The 20,013-nt window shown below is 40.6% G+C and overlaps 1 protein-coding gene across 1 annotated transcript in view; it reads right to left on the reverse strand.

Moving 5' to 3' along the window:
• The window catches only part of CCDC80 (coiled-coil domain containing 80), a 34,083-nt gene that overhangs the window by 5,357 nt on the left and 8,713 nt on the right, over positions 1-20,013 (reverse strand). Inside the window, exons 3-5 of the mRNA XM_029215028.1 lie at positions 17,352-17,508; positions 6,497-6,633; positions 4,757-4,905 (exon numbers count right to left, since the gene is read on the reverse strand). Coding sequence (XP_029070861.1) covers positions 4,757-4,905; positions 6,497-6,633; positions 17,352-17,508 — 443 coding nt within the window. The remainder of the gene's footprint in view (positions 1-4,756; positions 4,906-6,496; positions 6,634-17,351; positions 17,509-20,013) is intronic.

The raw sequence follows: 20,013 nt of genomic DNA on the forward strand, positions 1-20,013 counted from the left end.
CACCTCAAAGAGGTGTTATAAGAATTAAACTCTAAAACCCATCAATGGAAGTTATGCATGTGATGGCATGGATATAGATCATGTCTTAATCTGCAGGCTTCTTGATTTAGAACTTTGTCCTACTGATGGTTAATGTCCATTTCCCCATTAACAGATCTTGGACATTATCTATCATGATGTCATACAACAACCCACTTAATCCTTATGTTTGTGTATCATTTTATAGCTCACTTTCACCTACACGATATGTGATTCTCACTAGAGTTCGGTGAGGGCATGACTTGTTTTCCCCATTTCACAGATAACAAAACGAGGCTTAGAGAAGTGAGGTAACTTGCCTAACTAGTAAATCTAAGAGGTGGTACCGAAATACAGATTTCTCTGACTCCTGGTGCAGTGCTTTCCCTAGTCTACCCCCTCAGAGGTGCTGATGCTTGGCTGGCGCATCAGGGTCCCAAGGAGGATAGGAAGGAGAGAGGGTGTGCATCCAAGGGGCCGCTGCGTGCATTTGTCTCAAATTCCACCTTCACTGGAGAAGGGTTTTTTGCTTTCTGCCCTCAGTGCTGGTGACTGCGGGGTGTCAGTGCACTCATGGAGCTGGAAGCCAGTTGATTTTATTCATGGCTTCTCTCCCTGTGCCCCTTCAAGCCTCACAGTGAACAGGAGAGTTTTCAGTCCCAAAGAAAATGGCCTCTTAGGGGAATAGTGGTTTGGATGAATGAGAGAAAATGATAGTCTGATGAAATACAACCTCTGAATGGGTGCCTGTAGCAAGGCTCGCCAAGAATTGCTTGCTGTGACATTACATTAGCTTCCTCTGCTTGTTTTTCTTCAAAGGGAAAGAAAAACTAAAATCTCCACTGAGGATAGGAAGATGAATGTATTTGCATAAAGGAGGGGAGAGGAGAGTCTGAGACTGTCTGAGGTTTCCTGGGAAACGGAACAGTGACTGCTCTCGGATCACGAAAAGGGTCTCCTGTATATTCCCTACTTCCTTAGGAGGCATGCCAGACCAGCACCGGCACCCCAGCCAGCACCCAAAGCAGGCCAGCCTTCCTGGCCTCACACAGAGCTTCAGAGTATCCTGGAGGGAGATATTTTGGGTGAGGTCTATTTTGGCTTGTTTACCTGTGTGCACCACTGAATGCTGTCAGACTGGAAAAGGATGGGATCTGAGACTCCCTGTCCCAGACACAATCAAGAGAAGGTCATTTCCCCTAAGTGATGATTCTTTATCCCACAGATCTTTACATTAAGATACAAGGCCCCAGCTCCCAGCACTGAAGGACAAATGTTAATGGAACTAACTTCTGTGGGAAGTAACAAGAGATGTGAATGTGGCCCAGATCCTTATTTTGGACAAACTGTTTTTCCGTCACTTTACTTTGTCAGTAAATAGAAAGTCTACAAGCTATGCATGTGTTTGCTTCTTTTAATTGGCATTTCCAAATTAGTGTGCATTTGCCCACTCTTTAGGGCTTCTGTCTCAGAGAAAGGTAATTATAGCCTGAATCATATGAGTGTCACTAAAAACTAGACTGGCTTCAGAGTCTGGTCAGCTGAAACCAGGCTGTATAGACCCACTAACAACTCAGCAAATATGAAGGAAAATTCCCATTTGGATACTCCTTTATTTATAGAACAGTTAGGTAGAAAAAACATTTTTTTTTCAGTTCTTTTTGCCTGGGTTTCAGTTCTGAAGGTGTTTATTAAATCTCCTCTTAGCTCTCCTTTGATGACAAAGTTCTCTAACTAGGACCTGAATAAATGGCCCTAATACTACTAATAACCACCATTTATTGATTACTTGCTTTGTGCTAGGTTCTAGCTCATTACCTTTAGTATCAAATTTACCTTTCACAACGATCTTAAGAATAGATCAATTTATTATGCCCATTTTGCAAATGAAAAAACTAAAGCCCAAAGAGATTAAGCAATTAGCCCAAGGTCACACAGCTAATAAGTGGAGAAACCAGGAATCAACTTCAGGGCTGTCTTACTCATGCCTTTAAGTAATACACTATTCTACTTTAATTTTTAAGATCAGTGATAATTGTCAGCACGATGATTCCATGACCACAGGTCATAGATAGCCATAGGACATCTAACTTATAATCATATGCCATTCTGAATATCCATAAAAGATGTATGTTCCTGAAACAGTAGTGAATATAAGAGCTCACAAGTCTCTAACATTAGAAGGAAGATACATTTACATTATGTAGGGCCCTATCCAGTTCCAAAGACTTTAGATGCAAAATATGTATAATGTCTTAAGAATCAAAAAAATACAAATTCAAGTCAGTGATCAACTTGAATGAGCATTGCAAGCTTTGTGAGTGAATAAAAGTGAGATAATGTCAGTTTTCCTTTTCAAGTTTTGAAACCCATGACACTGTGATTATAAAAAGACCCTCTGCCTGGAAATGGTGAAAATAATCTCTCAGAATGTCTGTCGTTGCAGGTCTCATGGCTGGCCTAAATCCTTGGCTATAAGTAATATATCAATGAACTAGATGGTTACTGCTTTAGAGATCAGGCTATGTGAGTTTAATGGGTTGGTTCAGTGGGTAAGCCTCTTTCAGTCCTAGAAGATTTAGAATTAAGAAGAGGAAGTTTGCAAAGAATCAAAATCGTAGTAATAATATACATTTCTGATTTTCTTTATGTAATTTATGTTCTTGTGAAACTTAAGAGAATTTGGCTTAAAATGATAGCCTTGAAGCTCCAAACTAGAATGTGTAATTGAGTATTTGGTTTAGATGTATAGTTTTAGGTTGAAATCTTACTAAGCATATACAGTTATTGGAACATCTGAGAAAACTTTTGATTCACTGTATTTACAAGATTAACTTATTAAACTTATGGCTCATTTAAGTACTCAGAAAGGTTTTGTTTATTTCTTTCAAGGAATTGAAAGAAATATATTAAATGTAAAATGGTTGTTTGGCATAATGACATTGTTTAATTACTGAGTTCATAAGTGAGATTAAACATTATTCAAAGCCCCTTAAGAGTGATAGCTAAAATTTGTCAGGTTATAAATAAAATGATAAGATTTAAAAGCCTAACTTAAAAGTTTAAGAGAAAACTAAGGTCTTGAATTTATAACTTGGATATATTTAACACTATTGGTTAAAATCAAAAGTAAACTTCTAAAGAATCTTTTCTGCCTAAAAAAGGAAAGAAAGGTAAAAGAAATAAAAGGAAGGGAAGGAGAGGGAAGGGGAGGGGAAGAAAATACCTCAAGGACAACAGCAAGCTCTTATCCTCAATCTTCTAAATCACTGACATCTAGAAGGATGACCTTGAACTAAAAGTTGATATTTCAGAGCCCCCAGGATTGGACAAGAAGCCATCGGCCCAGTAGAGCCCTAGAGCCGTTTGGCCGGAAGACTGAATGAGCCTTATGTCCTTAGGGAGGCATGCACCTTTCATCTCCACTCCAGGTATTTGCACTGTACTGAAAATTTGGATGAAGGCAGAATCTTGGGTTCCTTTCAGCTCTGAAATTCTGTGGTTTTAGGAGTATCTTTCTTCACTTCAAACTCTGGGCCTCTGGGTTCACACTAAAATTAATTCACATTATATTTTCAAAACGAGTGTTAGATAAGAGCGTGGACTTTGGGAACCAGATTATCCTGGGGCCACTAAGTTCTAGAGCTGACACTAGTTCAGTGATGTAAGTTATTTAATCTCCATTGGCCTGAGTTGTCTTGTCTGCAGCAAGACAGTAGTTACAGCATTTAGATCATGGGATTGTTGTGAAGATTAAACTCAGGAGGGAAGAAGAAGTGCTTGGCACAGAAGGTGATTACAGCAACCCTGGAGTGGAAGTAGGGCTACTTGCTGTCGTTATCCTCATGGGTGAGAGATTTTTAAGATAGGGTTAATTGGAAGCATAGGGGCAACATACCTAGAAAATTGTAAACTGAAAATTTGGATGAATGGCAAGTCCTATGCTCTTTACACATCATGTTGTTATCTCTTAAAAGACCCAAGCTTCCTGAATCTAGAGGAATTCAGATTATCCATTTCCTAATCACAGAATTCTTGATGCTTAGGTGAAATTTCTGCATCCTTGCACCTCTTAAGGTCCCAAGGATTTGTAGAATTTTCATCCAACATGAGGGAAGGGATGGAGAAGGGAAGAAGTAGAGTGATTTTTTTTACACCCTTTTTTGTGTATGTACTAGAGTTTCCCTATAATGGTTTTCAATAAACCATACTCCCCAAGGAATCAGGGAGCTGGGTCAAGAGGATTTCTCCTTTTGAGGTCTTAGTGGACCTTTTGTTCTCTGCAGAGTTGGAAGGAAGCAGAAAATCAAGCAGTGTTCCAAATCCTGTTTGGAACTAGAAAAGGCCCAATAAATATGTAAAATAAAAGTACAGTATACAAAGCCCTCCAAATTGACTGACTGAATAAACTAACCCTCACAGAAGTTCAGAATTCTGTATCTGTGCCAAAAAAAAAAAAAAAAAAAAAAAAGGCCGGAAAAAAAAGAAAAGACCTATCCAAAGCCACCAAATTAACACTCAAGCTTGGAGCTGACCCCAGCCAGCCTTGCAACCAGAGCAGCTTCCAAAAGGACAAGACTAAGCCTGGTGGCTAGAGTGCCATGAAGAGGACAGACATCATCTCACAGGGAAGGTCACTCTGCACACACATGTCTGCTCTGTGTTTCTCTGGGGTTTTCATTAGCTCACTCAGAACACTCTCCCGTCTGCCTCCTAGGGGTCTCCAAAGGTGATGTACCTGGATAGGAAGTTCTCCAGTGACTGCTTCTTGTCTTCTTTGCAAACAATGCCCTCCTTCTTCTGCTTTTCCATGTCTTTGATTCGGGACTGGAAGGTATCAATCACATCGAACACAGACTTCATTGCTATAGGCACCTCATAATATTGCTGTTGAAGGAAAAATAAAAAGTATATAATGTATAAAGGTGTTTCTTCCCTATGTCCAGAGGACAGAGAGCTTGAGAGAATTCTGGGTGGCTCCAGGGAAATCAGAGCCTGGAGGGCTCTTTGATTTATAAATTCTCTCCTGTAGTAGGACCTCTGCTGATTTTTTGAGGTTTTGAATCCATGAAACAAAAGCCTTTACCTTCCATGAAGGTCTTAACTTCACTCTTTTTATTGGGAAGGGTCCATGCCTTCCTCACCACACATATTCTAGGCTCACTTCCCTACCTCTGGGACTAAGCTGGTTCCTCTTCACTATACAACTGGAGAGAGGGTCAGAAACACTGTACTAAACACAAGAAAACAAATGGAATAACATGTTGGAGTATCTGACCTGAGCAATAAGGGTAATTTTCCACCAGAAGGAGGGCTGCTCTGTGGTCATCAGAAATCTACATAAACTCTTTGTGATTCCCAGAGACTATTTTATTGAGTGAGCATTACTTAAAATTAGGTCATGTTTGCTTACGTATTCTCAGAAAAAAAGTTGGATCTAACTTTTTTGGGGATAATGAAATTCAGTTTCCTGCATCAAAGCTGTCTGGACTTAGAACAGCAACCTGAGGTGGATTTGAGGGCTGGCTGATCAGCATAAGTGCCCTCAATGGGAATTTAGTAAATCATGGAATGTGAAAGCTGGCCGAGGCCTTGGGGATAATCTAGTCCAACCTCTCACATTAGAGGTGGCACAACACAAATGTGGAATGAATTATTGAAGGGATCTCTCTCCAGATCCAGAAAACTACTGCAGGTTGAATCAGCTATTCTAATAGCCCAGGCAGCTTTTTTTCAAAAGGATTTTCGTGTAAGCATGGGCTCTGGAGTCAACCTGCGTGGGTATGAAGCCCAACACTAACTGGGTGAACTTGGGCAAGTTACTTAACTACTCTGGGTCTCTATTTGTCCTCTGTGAAACAATGATAATACTTGCTATTTATCTTAGAGGTTTGAGACAAGGATTTTAAACATCTGAGGTGAGTGCTTGACATAATGAAAGCACTCAATAAAGTTAGTTATTATTGTTAATATTATTATGACTACATGGCACAGTTTTTCAAGGTTCAGAATCTCTGTCCTTATCATAGGAAGAAAGTAGGTGTAAAACCCTACTATCTTGCCCATGTTGGATCAGGAGGTAAACTTCCAGGCCCTTTCAAAGTAGACCTATGTTAAATCTGGGTTTTCTGAAAACAGAAGCTAAATACTCTTTACTTTTTATCACCAGGGCCTGGCTGGTGATAAACATCATAGCTATTCAACAATTGTCTGGTGAATGCATGACTTTGATGTTACAGAAGAATTTAGTCTGAGTCAAGTAGCTGGGCCATAGGTGGTCATCCAATCCAATATTTTCCATAGACCACATTTCTAGACACAAATTCTACAGGACAGTGGGAACTGTTTGGACCATTTCAAAACCTTCCCATTTATGAAATAACTTGTGCTTAGTCATATGTCTAATAGACTCATTGACAAAAAATTGAGTTGCTATCTTAAGGAATGTCACTGCATCATCCAAAACAGGAACCCATACCTTGACTCTCAGGTCCACATCAGTGAGCACCATGAAGAAGTCATTGTAGGTCATTCCATACTCCTTCCTTAGCTCGCTGATAAGATGCTGGTCTACCAAGTCCTCATCATCCACAACACGCATAGGTTTCTCATTATCTTAAGGCAAATGAAATGTGAATAAATATGGATGTGACAAAACAGAAATCAGTGGGAAACCGAAGGGTGGAGGCCCTGAGCCTTCATCCCAAGTTAATTAGAACAGTTTTTGTTAGTTGCACACATTTGACTAACATTTTGTTTGAACAAGCGTTTCCAAAGTGAACAAATAAATATAGAAACAAGTGAATAAACTCATTTTGAAAATCACTCTTCCAAAGATGGTCAAACCGCCATCTCTGCCCACCCTGGTCACAGTGAATCAGAAGGAGCAACGTGAGAGTGAAGCTGCTGAGTCATCCCTGGAAGAAGATTACCAACTCACTCTGGGGATGAGTCATCACCCTAACTCACCAGGGAACCAGACCCAGATTCTTTGGTTAAGTTTTATTTCATTTTAAATTTTATTTTAGTTTTAGTTATTTGTTTAAGTCTAAAATCAGTGTCTGTTCCTCCCACTTAGAGAATCACTTTGGGACTCAGTGAACTATGTCATTGCAACAGAGAAAAATAAAAAGCCTATGTTCAAATCTGGTCATTTGGCTCCAAAACAAGTCAAGCTATTCATAATATAAATTTTGTAAGTGAATACAATTTTAAGTAAAATGTTACTGAATTTATGGAAGTTTTTAGTGTTAGGTATTTTTTCAAATATCAAACCCTGAAAACAAATTATTATAATTCAGAATGGTTCCTAAAGGTGCTACTGGGTTAATAGGAAGTATGAACATGGCAAATTACTATGTCTGGAAAGCATTTTGGAAAGGATAGGACAGCTTTATTTACTTCTTCTCTCTCATACAGGTCACAGTGTTTCCCTCAACCCTATTAAAATTTTTATCTGCAAATAATCCCCTGTATTTAAAAAAAAATGTGCAAAAGTTAAAGTTAGCAAATATGTGACAACAGATCTATTACAGAAGGGAATCTATCAGTTATTATCAATACTGCTACCCAATGAATAGTACTACAGTAGAAAACACACAATTTTGCAGATACAGAGGTTACACAGCTGAGTACCACAGACTATTACTCTTTTATTGATATAAAGGGGACAATTACAATTTAAGTATTACTTTGGTTTATTTGATTAGGATTGAAATTATATAAGTTGAAAGTATATAAACAAAAAGCTTCATTCTCCCAAGCAGATCATAATGAGAGGGGAGAGAATGCTGTCATTAATAAAATATAAATTAATTTAAAAGAATTGTTAGGTTCATGGTGTTGGTTTTTGTTTAGTATAGCTCATTGAATAAAAACAGCAACTTGCAGAATAAAGTACATAGTATGATGTTATTCTTAAAAGGAAATAAAGCAAAAGAAAACATAATACATCCATATGGGAATATGCATAGGAAAACGTCCAGAAGGACATACAGCTGATAAAAATGGTTGCCTCTGGGGAGTGGGAAGAGGTGAGGTAGAAAATTTCACTGTTTACTCCATGTAAGTCTATATTATTTAAATTTTAACAAGGAGCATATTTTACTTTGTGATTAATAACAACAATTATAATAATAATGAAGGAAATCTTAAAAAACTGATTTGTAAATGTCCTCAACAGCTAATGTTCTGATTCTAAGACTTTACAAACCAGATTTTATCTTGAACCCAGGAATTGCTATTTTTAATCCGTAACATACATTCATTTTTGCTTTTGTTCATTGAACAAAATATTTGCTGCCAGTGTCCTAAGCTGATTCTGTGCTGGATGCTGAATTCAGAGATAAGTAACTTGAACAGAGTTCAAGTTCCTAAGTAGAATCACAATTAGAACACTTACATCTACCTAACAGATAAAGTCACAAAAACCATTGAATGGCTGAGATGAAAGGAAATTGGAGACTGTAGTGGATTTCAAAAATGGTCCCAGGGCTTCCCTGGTGGCACAGTAGTTGAGAGTCCGCCTGCCGATGCAGGGGACACGGGTTCGTGCCCCGGTCTGGGAGGATCCCACATGCCGCGGAGCGGCTGGGCCCGTGAGCCATGGCCACTGAGCCTGCGCGTCCGGAGCCTGTGCTCCGCAGCAGGAGAGGCCACAGCAGTGAGAGGCCCGCGCACTGCAAAAAAAAAAAAAAAAAGGTCCCAATTCTCCACCCTTCCCTATACTTACACTTTGCCCAGTAGCTGTAGCTGCCTGTTATGGTGGATGGGTTGAACTGTCCTACCTCTTGATTCTGAGCTCATCTATATAACTTGCTTCGGTCAGGGTTAGCCAGTGTTCACATAAGTGATACAAATGGAGGCTAGAAATGGGCCTGCACATTTGGGATTCCTGCTACTTCTGCCATTACCATGAGACTATGTCCATACTAGCCTTGTAGAGGATAAGTCAAGCCAAGTTACTCTGGTCTCACCCCAGCCAGGGCTATCCCAGATCAACTGACAGCCAGTTGACCCCTAACAGGTGTGCAAGCCCAGCCAAGATCAGCAGAACCACCTAACCAACAGGCAGCTGACTGCAAACACATGGGCAAGCCAAAGCTGAACCTTTCAGGCTTGTGACTCAATGAATGTTTAATGTCATATGCCACTGAGATGTGGGGGTCTTTATTACATAGCCTTATTGTGGCAATAGATAACTGCTACAGACATTATCTGGCCCAACCCAGTCACATTACTGAAGATGAAACCCAGAACTGCAGTGGACACTCTGCAGTGCTGGCCAGATCCTACCTTCAGGACTAAAGCTGCTGTGAATGTTAGCAGCTGAATCCCTCTGAAAACTGCTCTCCTTAGAAAAGTGCTGCCTTTCCCCAAATCACACCCTTACAAAGAGACAGCCCACACTCAGTGGTTGCTGCAGGGGGGGAGGCAGTAGATATAACAGCTACCCCTTTGCCTCAAAGTGAACAACGCTGAAGGGCCAATTGCATTCAAATTCTCTCTCTGTCACTTTGCATCCCTCACCCCTCATAGGCATTATTCCTGCGAATACTCCCCATTAACCTCTTGCATGCAAATCTCAGAGTCTGTTTCCCAGAGAACCAACCTATCACAGACACCATGAAGAGAGCAATCTGCTCAAGTTCACATTGCTAGTTAATAACAGACTGCAGGTTAGGACTCAGGTAACATGACCTCACTCCCATCCAGTCCTCTCTCTACTTTCACAAAATGCACCACACTCAAGGATAGAGATGACCCAAGAACAAGATTTAAACCAAATTTTATTCTACTATGATACGGAGGGAAAAAAAAAAACCAATTTCATGGTCTGGATTCTCCCTTCAACTAGAATATTTTCTGAAATGATTTGATCAAACTAAAAATGATAAACAGAACATTTTGGACTCCCAGCCTACAGAAAGATACATCCCGAAGCAATGTTTGTGCTGAGAGAATCTGCCAAAGAAAAACAATGAAAGGCCTGATGAACACTGGATCCAACTGGGATGGGGACAACTCTAGAGCAAGACAGAGTCTACCTCTGGCTGAAGTCTGAGGAGGGTAAGTGTGAGGCCAGTTCCTGTCTCCAGCTGCCTACTCCTGACACAGGTCTCTGTTACGCTCTGCATTCTGTCTAAATCAGGGCTGGGTGAACAAGAGGTTCTCTTCAGTCTGGAAAAGCAACATCAATTTGACAGCTTCTTATTAAATTTATCCAAGTTCTGTCAAAGATCTCTAGTCCTCCTCAAGGGTGGCAGGGCTTAAAGCAAACATTCTTTAGAACACATCCTATAAATTGTCCATATGGTCCTGATCCACCTAAAATGATTCACAGATCCAAGCCCATTTGGTAGGATTTGGTCATTCCACACAACCTGCCCTGGACCTAAGATTTTTTTTTTTGCGGTACACGGGCCTCTCACTACTGTGGCCTCTCCCATTGCGGAGCACAGGCTCCAGAGGCGCAGGCTCAGTGGCCATGGCTCACTGGACCAGCCGCTCTGCGGCACGTGGGATCCTCCCGGACCGGGGCACGAACCTGTGTCCCCTGCATCGGCAGGCGGACTCTCAACCACTGCGCCACCAAAGAAGCCCCTGGACCTAAGATTTTTGAGGAGGGACGGGGGGAGGATGAACTCTGCTGTGTGCTGAGGAGTACTGGCTCTAGAAGAGAAACACCTGCCTAGTTTCCCACCCTTTCAGAACTCCAACTCCAAAAGTCAGTGGTCTTCAGGTAGTAGTAAGTTTCTTCATGTATTCGTTCTTCCATGTCTGACTATAGACAGCAATGACACTGCAGAAAAATTCAGCTCCAATTACAACTTATTAAACACCAACTGTGTGCCAGGCATTGTGTCTGAAGCCTCCCTCTGTGACTGCTGCATCTCTGTGACATCCATGGTTTCTCCTCTTTCTCTTCATCCCTAAATTCAGGCCATTCCTCCTATGTCCTGGGACCACTTCAGCTCCCCCATTGCTTCAGAAGTTCCCAATTTCCTCTTGCAGTTTTTCAAATTATGAGTCACTGTCTACCTTCATCATGAACCTAGAGTGCATGTTAAAATTACAGTCCTTGAATCCAGATCTATCTGGTTCATGCTCCCTGGGGGGCACTATTCCTTTGCCTTAATCAATTGTCTCAATTGTCTAGAAAGACCAATTTGCCAAATTTGTCTTGTCTATGAAGAATGTGTCCTGCCAGGTGCTTTTCTGTCCTACAGGCTGACTACTAAACCTTAAAAGTTATTTAAAATTTATTTGAAAAATATATTTAGAAATCTTTAGTGACTTCACATGGTTTACCAAATAAAGTTTGAATTCTTTGTCCTGGTATTTGAAATCCTTTAAAATTGGGTGCCAATCTATATTTCTAGCCCTCTCTTCCCTTCTATCCTACACCCAACCTTCTGCTCTAGATCAAACTTATCTGCAAATCAGAATCCCTTGAGCAACATTTTAAAAACAGATTTCTGGACCCCATCCCCAAACTGGGTCAGCATCTTGGAGTGGGGAGAGGACCAGGGAGTCTGAATTTTCCTTCTGTTTTATAAAGAACGCCTATAAACTGAGATTAAAAAGACCAACAACACAATAGAAAAATAAGCAAAGGACACTAAAAACAAAGCATAAATGTTCCTGAAACATATGAAAATATCTTCGATCATACTCATAAAAAGAGAAATGCAACCTAACACTATATCACACTAAGATACCATTTTTCACACACTGCATTCCTTAAAAACATTCACAAGTTTGATCGCACAGTCTATTGAAGAGGTTTGGGGAGATAGACGTTCTTACACATTTCTGGTGGGACTGCAATATGATACAACTTGTATGGAAAGAAATTTGGTGATATCTACCAAAACTAGATACACTTTCTGTTTGGCCCAACAATCTTACATCTCAGAATCTATTGTAAAGATATACCCACATACATAGAGTGACATGTGTATGGGTTAATTCTGAAATTGTTTATAAAAACAATATACTGAAAGCAATCCAAACGTCCATCAAGGGGAATGGTTAAAGAGACTGTGGTAGAATCTCACAATGGCTTAATAAAGAATGAGAAAGATCTCTATGTACTCATAAGAAAAGATCTCCAGGAAATATATTTAAATGAAAGAAGCAAAACGCAAAGTAGTCCATACAGTATACTATAGTTTGTATACAAAAGAAGGGGAAAACAAAAAGAAATTACTTTGTAGCACAGGGAACTATATTCAATATCTTGTAATAACCTATAATGGAAAAGAATCTGAAAAAGAATATATATATATATATATATATATATATATATATATATATTCACTTTGTTGTATACCTGGAACTAACACAACTTTGTAAATCAACTATACTTCAATTTAAAAAAAAAAACGTCTTTCCTAGCCAAGGTAATAAAACAGTTTCCTGTTAAAAAAAAAAAAAAAAGAGAGAGAGAAGAGGAATATAGGTATTTATATTTATTTGTGTTTGCACAAACAAGCATTAAACGGATAAACAAGGAATCATAAATATTCCTATGGGGGCAGAGAGTAATAAGGTAAAGAGTCAGGAACGGGTGTAAGACTTGTCTGTGTATGCCTTTTTATGTAGCTCTGACTTTGGAATCCAAAAAATGTATCATTTGTTTAAAAAAAAGAATAAAAACAAAAAGCACCTATGATAGAGTCATCATCTATCAAAAAAAATCTACTCAGTTTCAAGGCCCCTCCTTTAAATCCACCCACTTTTCAAAATTCTGTGATACATACAGTACTGTGATGACTGCAATTGGAAGAGCTTATTCCTCTACCACATTCTTCAAGCACTTGTTTTATACACTTGACTTATCAGGTGTTTTTCACCCCTTGCTTGCAGGGGTTGATCTTGACACTGGTACACTTGATGTTGAATGGGATGACTGGACAAGTTAGGGGGCAGCCTCTCCAGCCTCTAGGGCACGGAGTGATTGATAATCAAAGACTGAATAAACAGAGAGGGAGACCACAGGCAGTGTCTGGAAATCTGATCACTCACCCAGCCTTGTGTCCCGGCACAGGGTGGCAGGTTCTAGAGAAGGCAGCTGCCGGGCATAGTCACCACTGAAGAAAGGAGGAATTGGGGCAAAGGGTCAATTTTTCAGGTGCTCCTGTGGGAAAGCAGCATTTGTGCATTGTTATGGATCCTGATGGTTGTGAGGCTGTTCATAAAGAACCATTCTCTTCAACAGGATCGAAGGTAGAGTATTTTAGGCTGAAATGTATTCTATCAGTCTCACTTAGGAAAGCTGTGTTAGAGATTCACCTAGGAATTCTCTACTCACATGAATAAGGAATCAACACTGTCTCTCCTTGTTGCCACATTACACTTCCATAAACTCTTCCACCTCCCTTTTTTTCTTCTTTCAAAAGAAACTATCAGGGCTTCCCTGGTGGCGCAGTGGTTGAGAGTCCGCCTGCCAACGCAGGGGACACAGGTTCCTGCCCCGGTCCGGGAGGATCCCACGTGCCACGGAGCGGCTGGGCCAGTGAGCCATGGCCTCTGAGCCTGTGCTCTGCAATGGGAGAGGCCACAGCAGTGAGAGGCCCGCATACCGAAAAAAAAAAGGAAACTATCAAAAACTGCCTTTGCCCATAAAAATGTCCTGTGTTCTAACTCTTAAAGTTTGGTGATCAATACCAGTGTCAAAATATTTTTCATCTCTACATTTTGCTAAGCACATAAATATATATATATACATGTCTGCTGTGCTTTCCTCACTTCTCTTTTCATTCTGCAATAAATGCCTTTAGCTAGGAACTCCTTCCCACCTGACAAACTTTGTCTATAATTCATACACTTAACATAGACACCAATATTCCTGTCTTAGATTGATACTTTAAATATCTCTAACAATTAAGAATGCCTTTATGTGTTAGGTCATTCTATTTTTCGTCTTTTGATTTTGGGTTTTTTTTTTTAATTTTTTATTTTCTTTTTGTGTTAGGTCATTCTAAACCATCATGTATAATATACTCTGGGCTGGCAAAACCAGATGGGCTTATTCTGCATCGGAATTTGCTCAAGAACGAATAATGACTGAAACCTTAAAGTAAGTTTCCTGGTGTTTGTAGGTCCATCATCTATAACTCAAATACATTTAGCAAGACAGGCCAGGTGATGAGTACAGCCCACACTGTAGTTGGATGTGGGCCTCTGCTTTTAAGGACCAGTAAAAGACTGGAAGAGTAGAGAGTGCCTGATTTATTTTGAGGAAAGTAAGGCCATCTGATAGATTTCCAGCTGAAAATCGGTCAAGGCTGGAGATTGGTTCACTGAGACCATGGCACATGCCAACTCCTGTTTTCCCATGGCTGACTCCCAGTCTTGGCTGAAAGTACTACAGCCTTTCCCATAAGGGTAACCTGGGACATGACACAAGGAGAGAAAGGCCTTCCAGGAATTAGATAAGGAACAAAATAAAAGGCCCCCAAATCATGTCCAAGCTGCCATTCAGTAAGTGGCAAACACCCAAATCACAATACCTGATTTCCAATAAGGCAGAAAAGAAAATCTCAGTCCTCTACAGTTCATATTCAATCCAGATGTCTAAAAGACAGCAGGATTAATGTTAAAATTTTGCCAAGGCAGCACCAAATGCTTGTAACAGTTAGGACCATGTAGAGGTTGAGGTGGAAGATATAATGATTTTTCCAAACTTCTCTGAAGTAAGGAATGACAATTCTTTGTGTGAGTTGGTGCGTAACATATTTGACACTGGGAGCACCTGGTGGAGGAAGGCTTTCATCACCAGCCAGCATGTTTCTCTACTGGATTGAATACCTACTTCCTCTCTAGACATCTGGATTATAACCAAGCTCACTGGCTCATGCTACTATTTGAAAATCCAGGAAGCCAATGGTTGACTCCCAGTTAACCACAGAATATGTAGCTTTGTAGTATTAGACTCTTGGGCTTCAGTTTTTTTTTTTAATACACCATTTAAAAATTTTTTTCTTTTAATATTAGTTTATTTATTTTGGCTGTGCCGGGCCTTAGTTGCGGCACATGGGATCTTTGTTGCGGCATGTGGGAGCATTAGTTGCGGCATGCATGCAAGATCTAGTTCCCTGACCAGGGATCGAACCCGGGCCCCCTGCATTGGGAGCGCGGAGTCTTAGCCACAGGACCATTAGGGAAGTCCCTCTTGGGCTTCAGTTTTGTCACCAAGAGTAGTAATGCAGCCTGACCCTGAGAAGCAGTTGTGAGGGTTCCCTGTCAACGCTGTGTAATTAGCAGAAAGCAATTACAAGTATTTTTCAATTATACGTGCTCTAGTCCCTGTGACAGCGCATTGATCTCCAGATGCCTGCCAGATCAAATGGTGGCGATGACCACAATAGTAGTACTTATTATGTGACAGGTAATTACATATAACTTCTTATTAAATCCTCACCATCACCTGTGAAATGTATATAACTATGTTCTAAGCTGAGACTTAGGAAATAGCTTGCCCAAAGTCACACAACAAATACATTGTGACCGTGGATTTGAACCTCTTTATTTAACTCTAGAACTTCTTCTGTGTCTTTTGTTTGTATGATTATTGTTATTGTTGGTAAGGACACACATTCTCTCTCTCTCTCTCTTTTTGTTCTCCCTCCCAGACATACATACAGCACAGAGATAAATGTCCACAAACCAATCACTGATCCACAATGATTTATGAGAGGACATTGGAAAGGATGCTATTTATTTTCCTTTAGAACTATCTCAGGGAAAAGTGAGCTAATAAAAATAGAGAATGCATAACTGAAACTTCAAACCCAAATAAATTTGGGAGACCTGCTGGCCAACACTGTACCTATACTAAACAATACTGTATTGTGCACTTAAAAATTAGTTAAGAGGATAGATCTCATGCTGAGTGTTTTTATGACAACAAAAAATATGATTTAGAAAGCTAGACTATATTAAAATCAAGTTGACATTATCATGACATAATTATGACTGATACGTGTTCAATGATACCAAGATCACATGACAGAAAAATATGTGAGGTAACATGTTACATGTAATGAAGTTAAATGTTAACTAATGGAGGGACTTCCCTGGTGGTCCAGTGGTTAAGAATCCGCACTTCTACTGCACGGGGCGCGGGTTTGATCCCCGGTCAGGGAACTAAGATCCCACATGCCGCAGTGCAGCCAGAAAAAAAAAAGTTAACTAATGGAAAAAGTATGTTTTGTATGCTTTCAGATGAAATATATTTTACGGAAAATATGTAGGATACGCAAATGGTACAAGAAGAAGGATTTTCATTATAGTTGAAACAACAATAAACAAAAGTAGAGAAATCATGTAAGAAAAAACGTTTTTTTTAAAAAAAATAAAGCTCTAGAGATGTAATAGTTATAAAAGAAACTGGGTGGGTTAGAGGTGGGGCTTCTGACCACGAGGCATAACTACTCACAGTAAGCCTTGCCATGTTCCCATGAGAACGCAGTGAGTTAGACCTTAGCTGCCTAACGCTGAGCTGTACGCCTCACACGCATCATTAATATGAAAAATTGTGAAAACTCTACATTAGCCAAATCCCTCTGCTTTCCAAAAGGACATGGGCGCCATTCAGTCTGTATTTCCAGTGATTTTTCATTTAGCTTCACAGATTCTCTCAGCCCCGGCTCATTCCCCCCAAGCCTGGCCAGAGTCAAGGACCCCCAAGGGTCTGCAGGAACCCCATCTGTGAGGGACTCGCCTGCAGCACAAAGGCTACAGGAATATCAGATGGTGCTGCTCACAGGCAAGAAGACTCAGGGGCTTCCCTGGTGGCGCAGTGGTTGAGAGTCCACCTGCGGGTGCAGGGGACACGGGTTCGTGCCCCGGTCCGGGAAGATCCCACATGCCGCGGAGCGGCTGGGCCCGTAAGCCATGGCCGCTGAGCCTGTGCGTCCAGAGCCTGTGCTCCGCAACGGGAGAAGCCACAACAGTGAGACGCCCGCGTGCCGCAAAAAAAAAAAAAAAAAAAAAAAAGAAGACTCAGGATCCAGAAGAAAGTGTCAGGATACCTCTCTGGCTGCCCCCGACACACTATTATTACTTCTCCCCTTTTCCTCCATCTTACTGACTTTCAAACCATACAGTGCTTGCATATTTTTCATTTTAAAGTGCCCCAAACTTAAACCAGAACCATTCAGAATGGCTACATATCAGTAATTAGGCAGACTGACCTTTGTTACCACAAGAAAAGAGCCCTCTTGAAACCTGAATTTTCCTTTTGATTCCCCACCGACCTCTCCCATAAGGTGTGCCCCACCTTAGCTGAGAGAAAAGCAATAATATAATAAAGTGTTTCAGAGAACCTAGCTGGAAGTGGTCGATTTTCATGGTGCTGTTGTTGACAGGGCCAAAGATGGTGATCACGGAGACTTTCCTGGTGGCCATCTTGCAGAAACTTTCCAGATACTCATCTCGCTGCTGCACATACATACTGTTCTCAGCCTTGGGAGCAGTGATCAGCTGGAGGAGGGTGAAAGCAAGAAAATAGTAACTCACGGTGATAGTTTCACACAGAGGCAAAAGCCAAAGGGATGATTTGGAATAGAGGGTTGGCAGTGACTGACACCTAAACGAAGAAACTAGATTGTTTTGTTGAATAGATAGTATAATTAAGGCCAAAAGAGACCCTTTGGAAAGGCCTTTTTTTAATGACTCCAGACAGCTTAGAGTTTTCCATTCATTTCCACTATTGTCTGCCTTCATTACCAGTCTCCACATGTCTTGGTTTTCTCATTTGTGAACTCTGCACAGGAATGCTTCTTTCGCAAGGCTGATGTAAGCATTACATGATACTTGGCATGCAACAATTGTTCAATAAATGCTATCTCTCTTGTTTTATGTTTTATTTATTTATTTTTTAAATGACTGTATTCTCTCTCTCTCTCTTTTTTTTTTTTGCTGCACCACCCACGGCATGCGGGATCTTAGTTCGCCAACCAGGGATTAAACCCGTGCCCCCTGCAGTGGAAGCACAGAGTCCTAACCACTGGACCTCCAGGGAATTCCCATTTCTTCCTCTATTTTGATCTTCATTATCTTAATTGGCTGCTCAGACATTCATGAATTCAGTGGTTACCACTATTATTTCATGTCTCACGGGGTTGAGTTTCATAGACAGGCCTTAGGCACTATGGAACATTCGTCGGCTTAGAATTTTTATGGGGCAACCTTGCAGAGAATTTTTAGGACAGCCTTTTGGCCCAGTATTGTCACAGAATATAGTCATTGTCACACTGGGCCTGCATAGAGCTCGTGGTGGATGTCTGATGTTGGAGTCCTCGAACAGGATGGGTTTTACTCTTTCAGTTCAGCCTCCTCTCCAATTCAAAACTGTATTTTTCACCTAGCCCCTGTGTCTCTCACACTCACTTTGAAACTCTGACTTTTTCGGGGGAAAGAGAAGATACAGCAATAGAAAGAGATGATTTAGTCACCAGCTATCTGGGAAAACATATTTCATTATTTTGGATAAAATGAGGATACTCTTATTTTTTAGGGCTCCTCTTGAACCCTCTCCCTAAGACTGCCTCAGTGTTTCAATCGAGCCCAAAATAAAAGCCTTTTGACTCTGGTGTTGCTGCCTTTTCCCGAGCTTTCTCCAATTTTACCAGGTTCTCCCTGAGCAGAAACCAGAACTGTGTACCACAATCCATGAGTGTGCAGGCGTGTGCTGTTCACCCTGGAAGTGGAAGGACATGAAGTTTTACGCTGATGATGACCAGGTCTTTGTTGACCTCTCTAACCCCATTAGCTCACTAGGCTGATGTCTGCAGTAAACACCGTCTACTCACCCTTCGCAGGCTCATCATTAGTTCAGAGGCCAGGATTGAACTGGCAGTGAAAGCATGGAGTCCTAACCACTGGACCACCGTCTATACGGTTTCTTTCACTTGGCCAATTCAAATTTGTCAACCACTTTTCTACTTACCCATCTAACCTTATAAAATATTTCTGAAGTTTGTGGCTATTAGCTTGGCATTTTGCAGAGGGAAAGTCACCATGTTGTTAACCTCTTTATCGAATACTTTATCAAAATGGTAACAAATCTGCTCCCAGCTCATCCTGCCGTTTATTTTGCCCTGTCAGAGATGTGTTTATTGCTGCCTGCAGGCTTTCCCTTCTAAGAATTCTCTGTGCTTGAGAAGATACTATGCCTCATGGAAATCAAAATGAGTTCAATAGCTTTTGAGTGGAACATTAACAAAGTTTATCCAGAATGAAGTTTTGTTTCATTTTTCTCAGATTGTTATTTATCTTAAATAGACATGATTTCATCTATTTTTTTTTAATATGCAGAGAAACTGGAAGTTCATACACTGCTGGTGGGAATGTAAATGGTTTTAGCTACTTTAAATTTATTTATTTATTTATTTATGGCTGTGCTGGGTCTTTGTTTCTGTGCGAGGGCTTTTTCTAGTTGTGGCAAGCGAGGGCCACTCTTCATCACGGTGCGTGGGCCTCTCACTATCGCGGCCTCTCTTGCTGCGGAGCACAGGCTCCAGACATGCAGGCTCAGTCGTTGTGGCTCACGGGCCTAGCTGCTCCGCGGCATGTGGGATCTTCCCAGACCAGGGCTCGAACCTGTGTCCCCTGCATTAGCAGGCAGATTCTCAACCACTGTGCCACCAGGGAAGCCCCAATTTCATCTATTTTTGATTTTGTATTTATATACCTCTTCAGATGGACAGGGCGAGTAGGAAATGCTTGTTTTAGAAAAATAATTTCCCAAGAGGAAAATAATAAAATTTCCCCTTATTTATTTATTGACTCATACTTAGTCTTAAAAAAGATTTAAGGTGGCTATAAAAAGATATAGTGATGGTATTTTCGTTTTGTTTGTTAGTTTTTTAATTAGCTACATGACATTTGAAAATAATTCTTTAGGTTTTCATGGTAGCCCATATCCAGGAGTTTTGTTTTGTTGGTATGTTTTAGGTTTTTCTTTCTGGCTTTTTTTTGTTCACA

This window comes from Monodon monoceros, unplaced genomic scaffold (genome assembly GCF_005190385.1).
Source record: "Monodon monoceros isolate NGI ecotype Baffin Bay Population unplaced genomic scaffold, NGI_Narwhal_1 Super_Scaffold_11, whole genome shotgun sequence".
NCBI classification, from domain to species: Eukaryota; Metazoa; Chordata; class Mammalia; order Artiodactyla; family Monodontidae; genus Monodon; species Monodon monoceros.